This window comes from Delphinus delphis, chromosome 18 (genome assembly GCF_949987515.2).
Source record: "Delphinus delphis chromosome 18, mDelDel1.2, whole genome shotgun sequence".
Taxonomy (NCBI): Eukaryota; Metazoa; Chordata; class Mammalia; order Artiodactyla; family Delphinidae; genus Delphinus; species Delphinus delphis.
In genome coordinates, this window is record NC_082700.1 from 1,038,818 (window position 1) to 1,051,743 (window position 12,926).

General features: G+C 40.4%; 1 protein-coding gene across 3 annotated transcripts in view; it reads left to right on the top strand.

Annotated features, from left to right (window-relative positions):
* Positions 1-12,926, top strand: part of IFT88 (intraflagellar transport 88) — a 75,926-nt gene that overhangs the window by 185 nt on the left and 62,815 nt on the right. For all 3 annotated transcript variants that reach the window (XM_059995587.1, XM_059995588.1, XM_059995589.1), the window contains exons 2-3: positions 5,910-6,005; positions 9,444-9,506. In XM_059995587.1, coding sequence (XP_059851570.1) covers positions 5,916-6,005; positions 9,444-9,506 — 153 coding nt within the window. In that variant the 5' untranslated portion in view covers positions 5,910-5,915. The remainder of the gene's footprint in view (positions 1-5,909; positions 6,006-9,443; positions 9,507-12,926) is intronic.

Sequence of the window (12,926 nt, forward strand, 5' to 3'; positions counted from 1 at the left end):
CCGTGCGCCCCCGCCCGCAGCCCGCGCGCGGCCCTTGAGCCCCTGACCCAGCGTTCGTGACGGGAAGCGCAGAAATTCCCGGGAAGGCTCGGCGGGTGAGGGAGGCACGAGCTCGGGCCCGGTCTCGCGGAGGTGGGCATTCCCGGGCCGGAGTCAGTCCGCTCCAGTGGGCGGCCGGGCTGTCCGGTGCGGCCCCCGGGGGGCGAGAGGCCGCCGGTGGGGACGGGGGCGGGGCCCCGGGGAGGCGGGGTGGGGGGCGCTTCCCGCGCTCAGTCCAGACGGCGCGAGCCCGGGAGCTGCCTTGGCAGCAGAACCCGGGAAACCCGGGCTGTGGCGGACCTTCGCCGCCTTAGCTGTTCCCTGAGTGCTTCACCTTTCCCCACCGCACCCTACCCTCCGCGTCGGTCACCCCGAGTCTCTCTCAGATCTGAACTGTTTTGGTCTGGGGACAGCCCAGAAGAAAGGATCTCCAGTTGTAAAAGTTGCTTGTTGTTCTGAGAGACGTGTAAGCTAAATTGACTTAAATTGACTTGTAATTAGGTGGTTTCTGTTGAACACAGTGGTCCTCACAGTGTGGTCCCCGGAGCAGCAGCAGGAGCAACGCTTGGGAACTTGTTAGAAATCCACATTCCAAGGGGTGGAGGGGGATGCTGGCGACTCCCACCTGAGACTTGGTGAATCAGAAACCGGTATGGGGGAGTGGCAGTCTGATTTTAACAAGCCCTTGGGTTTCTTTCGTTTTTTCAAAATTACTTTGCCTATCAGTTTAGCATAGATTTGTTTGTTGTTATTTTGGCCGCGCGGCATGGCACGTGGGATCCTACTTCCTGGACCAGGGATCGAACCCAGGTCCCCTGCAGTGGAAGCGTGGAGTCCCAACCACTGGACCGCCAGGGAAGTCCCAGCCCTTGGGTTTCTGACACACACTGACCTTTGAGAACCACTGGTGTCCCATTACCTGACCTAAAGCTTTTAAGTTAAAATATTTTGTATGTCTTCTACCACTGACAATATTTTGGGGGGCTATTTTGGAATGAACATTTCTATATGATTGACATTTGCTCTCATAGTGAATTTTCATCTCCAAAAAGTAATGAGAAATTAACTCAAAAGACCTAAATCTAAGAGCTAAAGCCATAAAACTCTTAGAAGAAAACAGGTGTAAATCTTCTTGACCTTGGATTAGGCAGTGGTTTTTTAGCTGTAACACCCAAAGCGCAAACAAAAGATATGTGTGCATCATCAAATTTAAAAGCTTTTGTGCTTCCAAGGACACTGTCAAGAGGGGGAAAGAGTGCACAGAATGGGAGAAAATAGTTTCTAGTCATTTATCTGATAAGGTCTAGTATCAGGAACATATAAGGGACTCTTCTTTTTTGGCTCTGCCAAGCACTGAGTCCTAACCACTGGACCGGCAGAGAATTCCCCATAGTGCAGTAGTTTTTCTTTTTTTTTTTTTTTTGGTTTTTTTTTTTGCGTTACGCGGGCCTCTCACTGTTGTGGCCTCTCCCGTTGCGGAGCACAGGCTCCAGACGCGCAGGCTCAGCGGCCATGGCTCACGGGCCCAGCCGCTCCGCGGCATGTGGGATCCTCCCGGACCGGGGCACGAACCCGTGTCCCCCGCATCAGCAGGTGGACCCTCAACCACTGCGCCACCAGGGAAGCCCCAGTGCAGTAGTTTTTTAAAAAAATATTTATTTACTTTTATTTTTTGGCTGCATCGGGGCTTAGTTGTGGCATGCAGCATCTTTAGTTGCGGCGTGCAGGATCTTCGTTGTGGTGCGTGGGATCTCTAGTTGTGGCTTGTGTGCTTCGTAGTTGCAGCACACAAGCTTAGTTGCCCTGCGGCAAAAGGGATATTAGTTCCCTCACCAGGGATTGAACCCAGGTCCCCTGCATTGGAAGGTGGATTCTTGACCACTGGACCACCCGGGAAGTCCTGCAGTAGCTATTCATAATGGTCAAAAGTGGAAACAATCCAAATGTCCATTAACAGACAAAATGTTGTATATCCTTATGATGGAATATTATTCAGCGATAAAAAGGAATAAAGTACTGATACATGCTATACCATCGATGACCCTTGAAAAAATGCTAAGTGAAAGAAGCCAGACACAAAATACCACATATTGGATGATTCCTTTTTTATGGAATGTCCAGAATCCGCAAATCCTCTGAGACAGGAGGAGGGAGAAATGGAGAGTGACTGCTAAAGGGCCCCAGGGTTCTCCATGGGGTGATGAAATGTTCTGGAATTGGATAGTGGTGATGGCTGCACAACCTTGTGAATATACTAAAAATCACTGAACGGTACTTAAAGGGTAAATTTTATGGTATGTGAATTATATCAAAAGATTAATAATTTTATTATTAAAGTAATGTTAAAATTTTATGAGTGGCCACATATATCTGGCATTTTACTGAGCAATAAGATTAAGCTGAAATTTTTGTAGGAATTTACTGACGCACTTAATATTGTACAGGCTTTAAAGATAATATGTATTTTGAGATACACAAAGTAATTCAGTACTACATTTCTTGGGTAACTGGACAGCCCCCTTCCCAAATTGCCAAAAATATTGACTCAATTTGAATGAGTGGTCTTCTGGGAATTCGTCCCCAGTTCTCTGATAATTACCACATTTACAGTAGACATGCACAATAATTAAGTTTCTCCCATGCTTCTGTTTTACTTTGCTTTGATATCTGTTTCATCTTGTTTTGTACTTTTTTCACATTTTATTATGAAAATTTACTCTGCAAATCTACAGCAAATTTTAAAGAATTTTTCAGTGAACATCATACCTGCTACATAGATTCTACCATTAACATTTTTCTGTACTTGCTTTATCACATTGATCCTTTTATCCATCTTATTTTTACACATTTCAAACTAAATTACAGATACTAAGTTTGCCTTTAAATAGTTGAGTATGTATATTAATTATAGTTCAATATTTGTTTATAGTCTTTTCATTCAAGAAAAAATTTACAAACAGTAAAAAGAAATCTTAAGTATGCATTTACTGAGTTTTCGCAAATGCATACGTCTGTGTAATCAAATCACCTGTCAAGATATAGAACATTTATCACTTCAGAAAATTCTGTCATGCCCTTTTCCATTCAGTCCCTACCCCCCACCTCTAAGAAGCAACTAGTGTTCTGATTGTTTTCTGCCATAGTTTTGCCTGTTCTAGGACTTGAAACATACATTAGGTACTGTTATGTGTGAGGCTTCTTTCACTCAGCATAACTGAGATTTTTATGTATTGTTATAAATGTCATCAGTGCACTGGTTTTTATTGCTGAGTAGTACTTCATTGCATTAAATATGCCACCTTTTGCTTATCCATTCTATTGATGGGTATGGTCTGTTGCCAATTTTTGGATATTGTGAATAAAGCTCATGTAAATACACTTAAATCTTTTTATAGACATATATTTTCATTTCTCTTGGATAAATACTTTGGAGTGGAATTGCTGGGTCATAAGAGATATATGTTAATTTTATGAGACTGCCAGATTGTTTCCTCAAATTGTACCATTTTACACTGCCACTAAACAACATATTCCCATTGCTCCATATGCTTGCTGACGTTTTGTGTTATTGGTCTCTTTAATTTAGCCCTGTGGTAGGTGTTCAGTGATTTCTGCCTTGCATTATAATTGACTGTTATATACCTTTCTTCACTTGATACTGAGCTCCTTGAAAATCAGTACAATCAGCTGTGTCTATCACTGTCCTTTTAATGTAGTGGGTGTGGAATAAATGTGAAACAAGTGCAATGAATGAATGTTTTGACACCTAGTTTTTTTTGTTTCGTTTTTTTAAAAATTAATTTATTTTTGGCTGCGTTGGGTCTTCCTTGCTGCACGTGGGGTTTCTCTAGTTGCGGCGAGCGGGGGCTACTCTTCCTTGCGGTGTGCGGGCTTCTCATTGCGGTGGCTTCTCTTGTTGCGGAGCACAGGCTCTAGGTGCGTGGGCTTCAGTAGTTGTGGCTCGTGGGCTCAGTAGTTGTGGCTCGTGGGCTCTAGAGCACAGGCTCAGTAGTTGTGGCGCACGAGCTTAGTTGCTCTGAGGCATGTGGGATCTTCCCGGACCAGGGATCGAACCCGGGTCCCCTGCATTGGCAGGCGGATCCTTAACCACTGTGCTACCAGGGAAGCCCTGTTTCTATATCTCGCCTATTGTCAGTAATGATGCAATGAACGTAGTGGTGCAAATACCTTTTTGACTTAGTGTTTTCATTTTCTTCAGATAAATACCCGGAAGTGGAATTGCTGGATCATACAGTAACTTTATTTTTAATTTTTTAGGAACCTGCATACTGTTTTCCACAGTGGCTACACCAGCTTACATTCCCACCAACAGTACATGAGGGTTCCGTTTTCTCAACATCCTCACCAGTGCTTATCTCTAGTCTTTATTTTTCTGGCTGCAACACACGGCTCATGTCATCTTAATTCCCTGACCAGGGAATCAAACCTGGGCCCTCTGCAGTGAGAGCATGGAGTCCTAACCACTGGACTGCCAAGGAATGACCATCTCTAGTCTTATTTATTTATTTAGGCTGTGTTGGGTCCTCTTTTTCTTTTTAAAATTTATTTATTTATTTTTGGCTGTGTTGGGTCTTCGTTGCCACGCCTGGGCTTTCTCTAGTTGCGGAGAGCAGCGGCTACTCTTCATTGCAGTGCACGGGCTATAGGCACACGGGCTTCGGTAGTTGTGGCTCGTGGGCTCTAGAGCGCAGGCTCAGTAGTTGTGGCGCACGGCTTAGTTGCTCTGGGGCACGTGGGATCTTCCTGGACTAGGGATTGAACCCGTGTCCCTTGCATTGGCAGGCGGATTCTTAACCACTGCACCACCAGGGAAATCCCAATCTTTTTTATAATAACCATTCTAACTCGTGTGAGCTGAAATCTCTTTTGATTTCATTTCCCTGATGATAGGTGATGTTGAGAATCTTTTCATGTACATATTGGCCATCTGTATGTCTTATTTGGAAAAATGTCTACTCATTGCGGTGACTTCTCTTGTTGCAGAGCACGGGCTCTAGGCGTGCGGGCTTCAGTAGTTGTGGCTCGTGGTCTCTAGAGAGCAGGCTCAGTAATTGTGGCACATGAGCTTAGTTGCTCTGAGGCATGTGAGATCTTCCTGGACCAGGGATCGAACCCGTGTCCCTTGCATTGGCAGGTGGATTCTTAACCACTGCGCCACCAGGGAGGTCCCCTCTGTCCATTTTTTAATCGAGTTTTTATTGTTGTTGTTGAGTTGCATTAGTTCTTTATATATTTTGGATATTAACCCCTCATCAGATATATGATTTGCAGATATTCAGTAGGTTGCCTTTTCATTTTGTTGATGGTTTCATTTGCTGTGCAGAAACTTTTAAATTTGATATAGTCCCACTTATCTATTTTTAGTTTTGTTGCCATTGCTTTTGGTGTTAGATCCAAAAAAGATATCACCAAAACCGATGTCGAGGCACTTACTGTCTATGTTTACTTCTAGGAGTTTTATTGTTTCAGGTCCTTAATCCATTTTGAGTTGATTTTTGTTTATGGTGTAAGGTAGGGGCCCAGATTTGTTTTTTGCATGTGGCCGTCCAGTTTTCCCAGCACCATTTATTGAAGAGACTGTCCGTTCCTCATTGTATATTCTTGGCTCCTTCGTCATAAATCAGTTGACCATATATGTATGGGTTTTTTGGGGTCTCTCTGTTCTGTTCCATTGACCTTTGTGTCTGTTTTGATATCTAGTTTTAAGAATTTGAAATGAAAAAAAGTTTAAGCCATAAACACATGTAGAGATAAATTTGACCAGAAAGGTTGTTAAATAGGTATACTTTATTTCAATTAACAATTATTTCTTATTCGAAGAATACATTTACAGCAGTGATTTTTCATAGGTACAAATGATGGAAAATGTACACCTGGCCCCAGAGACAGATGAAGATGATCTTTATTCTGGTTATAATGACTACAATCCAACCTATGATACCGAGGTAAAAAAAAAAATTTGTTTTTTTTTTTTTTTTTTTTTTACATTGGTCTTTGCTAACCAGCTGGTTCATGGAAATTTTGGATTTGAGGGGTTCTGCTTTATCATGCTTTAGATTAAGTAAGTTGATTAAAAGCCTAGAAAAGTGCTATTTACTGAAGACTGTACTTTCTACCAATAGTAATAATTGCAGCATAAAGATGTGAAAAAGTCTATGGGAAAGAATTAGGATCAATTATATACTTGTATTCTTCTGTACTAATTATCTGAATATGTAAGTTACAAGATTTAGATCACTTGAAGTACCTAAAATCAGTTTTTTTTAATGCTCTAAATTTGAAATGTCATGTAGTTATTTTTCTTCTTTGAATTAAATTATACAAGTATTTTATAGAAAAATTAGAGAATAGAAATAAATATAAAGAAAAATTAAAATCATAGAAACTGTCTATGAAACCGCCCAGGAATAAACCACCCAGAGATAAACATTAACTAACTTACAGTGCTTAATGCTAAATGTTTCCCTATGCACATATGTATGTGTATATGTATACTGTATCTGTATGTTTTTGGATAAAATGGTATCATACTGTGTGTACTGTTTCGTAACCTTTTCCCTTTTATGAATATTCGCTTATGTCAACAAACCTATATCTGCTTAATATTTAGTAGTATAGTAATTACAGGATGAAATTGTTGCTAAGACAAATACTTGAATATTTTAAATCTGTTTACATTATTGTGAGAGTTATAGTTTCCAAATTGTAAAAGACAAAAACCAAAGAAAACTCTTTATAAAGTTATCTTTAATTAGCGTGTGAAAAAAAAGTAAGGATGAAGGATGTGGGCGTTAATTTACTTGCTAGTATTTAAGAATCAAATATTAGCATTTAGAGGACTTTAAACTAATTTAGGAAATCTCATTCTAGAGTTTTTCATATGGCTTTCAGTCATTTTTGAATTGTTTTTTCCTCTGGAGAAAAAAGTTTGCCTGTGAATTGGAGACCTAGAGAGAAAGCAAGAAAAGAAAATAGAAATCATTCACTTACTCTATATGAAATAAAAATCTAGGAGAAAAAAAAAATCTAGGAGATACTGTTCATCATAGAAAATTTGAAAAATACATAAGATTGGAGAAAAAAATAAAATGACATGAATACTATTACCTGAAGATCACCTGTATTAGATATATCACCTGATGTTTTGCTGTATTCCCTTGTCTTTTAATATATTCAGGTTCTTCCGTCCCTGTATACAAACACTTATACGGATATGATTACATAGACTAGTTTTTAAAAATTTGTATTAAAGCATGGGCATTTTCCTAAGCTAGTATAAATTATGAAAACCATTGAATCTCCCCCTTTCTCCCAGTCGTAAAAGTTATATGTATAAAAAAAAAAATATGTGCTCATTGTTGAAAAACAAAATTACCCATAATTTACCCAGCAGTCAGAAATGAGTACGGTTAACATTTTGTTGCTTTGTCTTTCGTTCATGCATACACATACAATTTTCTTTTAGCATGTTTGGAATTGAACTAATGTTTACTTTTCTGTTTGCTTATTTACATTTGGCTACATCATAAACAAAGTTTCATGGTCCTGAAAATTTAAATATAATTTTAATGGCTGCATAATACCGACTATATACAGTTGATTATTTTCTGACTATAGGATAATTATTTATAGTTTTCTGCCCCTATTAATAACAATAGCACAATGAGCAATTTTATGCATAAATAATTTTCTCTATTGTGATCAAACATTTCCTTGGGGAGAGTCCCACAAGTGGAATTAATATATCATCATAATCATTCTTAAAAACATCAGAGAAACTTCCTAACTCTTCAGGTCATCACAGTGTGGCTTCATTATTTAACTTGAAGCAAATATTCAGAATATCATACACAAAAATAAATCACACAGTAAAATAAAAAATTTGGTTTACCCGTGGTTTTCTTTTATTTTAATTAATTGGTATAAATTAATATATAGCTGAATTACTTGAAACAGTTGCTAAGGTGTTCATAGATTATGCAAATTGTTAATCAAATCATGAACAAAGGAAAAAAATGACAAAAATTGTGTTGATTTGGTATTTGTAATGGAGAATTTGTTGACAGTTTTTAGTTTGTCATTGAGACTTCACTGAGCTGATTAATCAAATTTTACTAATAATTGAGCAATATTGGAAGGCTTTTCCTAAAAGATGTGCCAAGGTAGTATAATTATTTCAAAGGCAGCCCGTGGCTTTGTGCTTCGTGTGAAAGTTGCCTGGTTTCTATGGCTGAGACTTGTGTACTTACTTCATTTTATGTAGTTGATATGGAAGATTATGAAGATTATTTGAAGTAAAAGTAAAGAAGAATCCTTGTACATAATCACATTTAAAGTACATTGTATTAGCGTTTTGGTTATACAAACGTTTTACTTTAATTGTCTCCAAGGTTTTAAAAAGCTAATTGATATCGACTCCATTTTTTGTGTATTGTTTGTGTTTGTTTTTTAATAATCAGCAAGTATGTTTCTGTGGGAAGTAGATTGCAGTAAATCAGAGGTGAGTGTGAGAACTGAGCACAGATGTCTGGAGGGCTAGAGCCGAACCTGTGCTGCTGAAGAGACGGGGGACAAAGGCTGCTTAGACTGGCAGCTGGCGAGGCTTGGTGCTTTTGAGAGAGGCTACAATGGCATTTTGTCCAGGAAACTCGGAAACACTGGTATCTTGCACTTGACTAATGTTACTTTCCTCAGATTCCTCAGGGAGAATGTAAGCATAGGTCAGGAATCAGCAAAGCATAGTAACGTTTTATTTCAACGGAGGCTTTGGTTCCAAGTGGCATCACAGGTTGGACCCGCTGGAGCCTAGGCTGGCTCTAGTCTGAATCTCAGACTTTACCTCTCCCGTGAGATGAAAAGCCATTTTCACTTGGGCAAGCAGAGATGAAACCAGAGCAAGTGTTTGCCCCATTTCTGGGAGAGAATACAGCCTTTTCTGTCCTAAGGTTTTCTCAGGGAAGGCTCCTAGCCATGGTCCAGAATATGGAAGAAGAGAGGGGAGGGAGAGAGGGAAAAAGGATGGGGGTGATTCTCTGTTCCTACTGCTCCAGCTGCTTGGAAAAGAGAAACAGTAGAAAGGCCATATCCTTGCAGACTTGATCTTTTAACCACGTGTGTTGATAGCACCCATTTGAACAGTAGCCAGTGAAATGGCCTTAAACTTGACTGACATTGTCATTACTCCTCTCCCCGAGGGGGGAAGGGACTTTGGCATTTTGTACAGTGTGAGGGGGATTTGAGGACGGGAGTCCTTGAGCCCTACCTGGATGTCAGCAGATGGAGGACGGTGGATTATAGAGGATCATGAACACCAAGCAGTCGAGGTTAAACATTTAAAAAATTGTCACTTCATGTTGGATGTGAAATTTGCCTTTTCGTTTTAGGAATTGGAGAATGACACAGCTTTTCAGCAAGCTGTGAAAACTAGTCACGGCAGAAGACCTCCAGTAAGTGAATTTTTTTTATTGTGGTAAAAAACACATCCTATGCCATCTTAACTGTTCTTAAATGTACACATTGGTAGTGTTAAATTAATTCCCATTGTTGTGAAACAGATCCCTGGAACTTTCTGTCCTCCCAAACTGAAACTCTGTCCCCATTAAACAGCAACCCCCATCTTCCTCCGCCAGCCCCTGGCCCCCACCCTTCTACTGTCTTTATGAATTTGACTATTCTGGGTACTACATATAAGTGGAATCAGACGGTTTTTGTCCTTTTGTGACTGGCTTATTTCATGTAGCATAATGTCCTCAAGGTTCATCCACGGTATAGCCTGTGTCGGGATCTCCTCCCTTTTTAAGGCTGAATAACATTCCATTGTATGGATGGACCACATTTTGTTCCATGGACACTTGGGTTGCTTCCACCTCTTGGCTGTTGTGAATAGTGCTGCTACGAACATGAGTGTGCAAATATCTTGAGACCCTGTTTTCAATTCTTTGGATATATACCCAAAAGTGGAATTGCTGGATCATATGGTAGTTCTATGTTTAATTGTTGGGGGAACCTCCATACTGTTTTCCATAGTGGTTACGCCATTTTACAATCCCACCAACAGTGCACAAGGGTTCCAGTTTCTCTACAGCTTCACTAACACTTGTTATTTTCTATTCTTTTGATAGTAGCAATTTTAATGGGTATGAGGTGATTCTCATTGTGGTTTTGATTTGCATTTCTCTGATAATTAGTGATGTTGACTGTCTTTTCTTATGCTCTTTGGCCATTTGTAGATCATCTTTGAAGAAATGTCTGTTCAAGTATTTTGCCCATTTTTTAACTGGGTTATTTGATTTTTTTGTTGTTGAGTTGTAGGAATTCTTTATTGGGTATATGCTTTGCAGATATTTTCTCCCGTTCTGTAGGTTGCTTTTTTAAAATTCTGTTGATCGGGTTCTTTGATGCACAAAAGTTTTTATATTTGATGTAGTCCCATTGGTCTGTTTTTGCTTTTGTTGCCTGTGCTTTTTGGTGTCATAGCTGAGAAATCATTATTAAGTCCAATGCCATGAAATTTTCCCCTATGTTTTTTTTCTAGGAGTTTTATAGTTTTAGGTCTTTTTACGTTTGGGCCTTTAATCCATTTTGAGTTCATTTTTGTATGTGATACAAGATTAAGGGTCTGATTTCATTCTTTTGTGTGGATATCCAGTTTTCCCAGCACCATTTGGGAGAGACTGACCTTTCCACATTGTATGGTCTTGGCACCCTTGTTTAAGATCATTTGACCAATTTTTTTTAAATTAATTAATTTATTTAAAAAATTATTTTATTTTATTTTTATTTATTTATTTATTTGGCTGTGTTGGGTCTTTGTTGCTGCACACAGGCTTTCTCTAGTTGCGGCGAGCGGGAGCTACTCTTTGTTGCAGCGTGCGGGCTTCTCATTGCGGTGGCTTCTCTTGTTGCGGAGCACGGGCTCTAGGCGCGCGGGCTTCAGTAGTTGTGGCATGTGGGCTCAGTAGTTGTGGCTCGCGGGCTCTAGAGCGCAGGCTCAGTAGTTGTGACTCGTGGGCTCAGTTGCTCCGCGGTTGTGGGACCTTCCTGGACCAGGGCTCAAACCCGTGTCCCCTGCGTTGGCAGACAGATTCTTAACCACTGTGCCACCGGGGAAGCCCCTGTCCTCACTTCTGACACCAGTTGCAAAACCACCTTCAGCGTTGGTCCTTTTCTGAAAGGACTCGCAGAACTTGCTGAAAGCTGGTATGCTTACGGTTTATTACAGGGGAAGGATACAGGTTAAATCTGCCCAGAGAAGAGAGACACAGGGCACAGTCTGGGAGGGTCCAAACGTGGGGCTTCTGGTCATCCTTTCCCTGTGGAGCCCTGGGTAGCATTAACCTCCCAGCCACTCTGAGTGGTGACGGTACTTGGGAGGATTGCCAGCAAGGAAGCCCTCCCACCACTGTGGTGTCCAGAGTTTTCATGGAGCTCCATCACATACTGTACTCATGGCTGCCCGTTAGTCTCCAGCCCCTCCTGGAGGTTCAGGCTCATAAGTCTGAAGTTTAGACTGTCTGGTGGCCAAAGCCCCCAGGCAAACAGGGGTGTGTCATACAGGACATTCCAGGGGCCTGCAGATCTCCTCCCAGTAGCAAAGGGCAAAGCCAGACCTCTCTTTGGGTGAAGTCAATTCTTGACTACACATTCCACAAGCTATATTTTAATTTTAAGTTTACCTTCATTATGGAAAGAAAATTGTAGGCTAAGTTCTTACACTTGGCTAATGACAAGGCCATAAGCTTTCTGAGGAGGCAGACCATCATATTGTTCTCTCTTTGCCTGCTGTGGGTCCTCCACAGATCTTTATCACATGACTTAGTAAATAAGCAAACATTGTCTTCAGTTTAGTGATTCTGGGTATCAGACAGGTGGTAATGTCTCCAGGCTGGTCCTTCATCATATTTAGAAATGACTTCAGAGATCCTCACATTATGATGAGGAAAACAAGCCTGGGGAGGCGAGGTCTCACACTTACCTGTAACCAGGACAGAGCTCAGGTCTCCAGCCGCCTTGAATGATATTTTCATCACACCTTACATACTGTATTAAATGGGAAAAATTTGTGCAACTGTTATATGAAAGGGACTGGGCTCACTTAAGAGGGATAAAATTCCAGCTAGCTCCAGAGGAACTTAAGGAGGAGAATAAAATGGACAGAAATAGAAATTACAAGGCATAATATATTATGTGTTGTAAAAAGAGTATAAATTGCTATGGGACCACAAAGATAAGTTCTTCATCACTAGTTGGGACAATCAGAAGAGGCTGCTTAGAAGATAGATTTACAGTTGAATATTTAAGGATGTGCACAGTTCAGATTGCCCTTGAGATCTGTGAGGAAAGGCAGTGTGGGTGAGGGTGCAAGGTGAAGAAAGAAAGAGGTAACGTAGGATCCAGTCCACTTAAGAGATCAGTCCAGTGCCAAACATAAAACCCAGAAGAACAGATCTAGTCATCAGTGAGTAGTTAGAAAGAAAAACGGTCTCTTTCCTTCAATTTGTTCTCACAGAAAAATGTTGCTGAGACCCACATCCTTCCTTTTCATGTTTTTCCAAGACCTGTTATCTGTCAATTAAGTCAAGTTTGTTAATGGTTTTGTTCAAATTTTCTGTATTTTTACTGATTTTTTTTTTGTGGAGAGGAACTACAGTTCTATTAGTGAGAAAAACGGTCAAATCTTACACTGTGATTGTGGTTTTCTTCCTTTTTTTAGGTTTTTGATTTATATATTTGGAGTAAAGACATTTAGAATTGTTATATTTTTGTGTTAAATTGACCCTTTTATTGTTATAAAATATCCTGTCTCCAGTAATGCTGTTTGTCTGTTTTGTCAAATATTAGTATATTGCTAGAGCTACTCAGGCTCT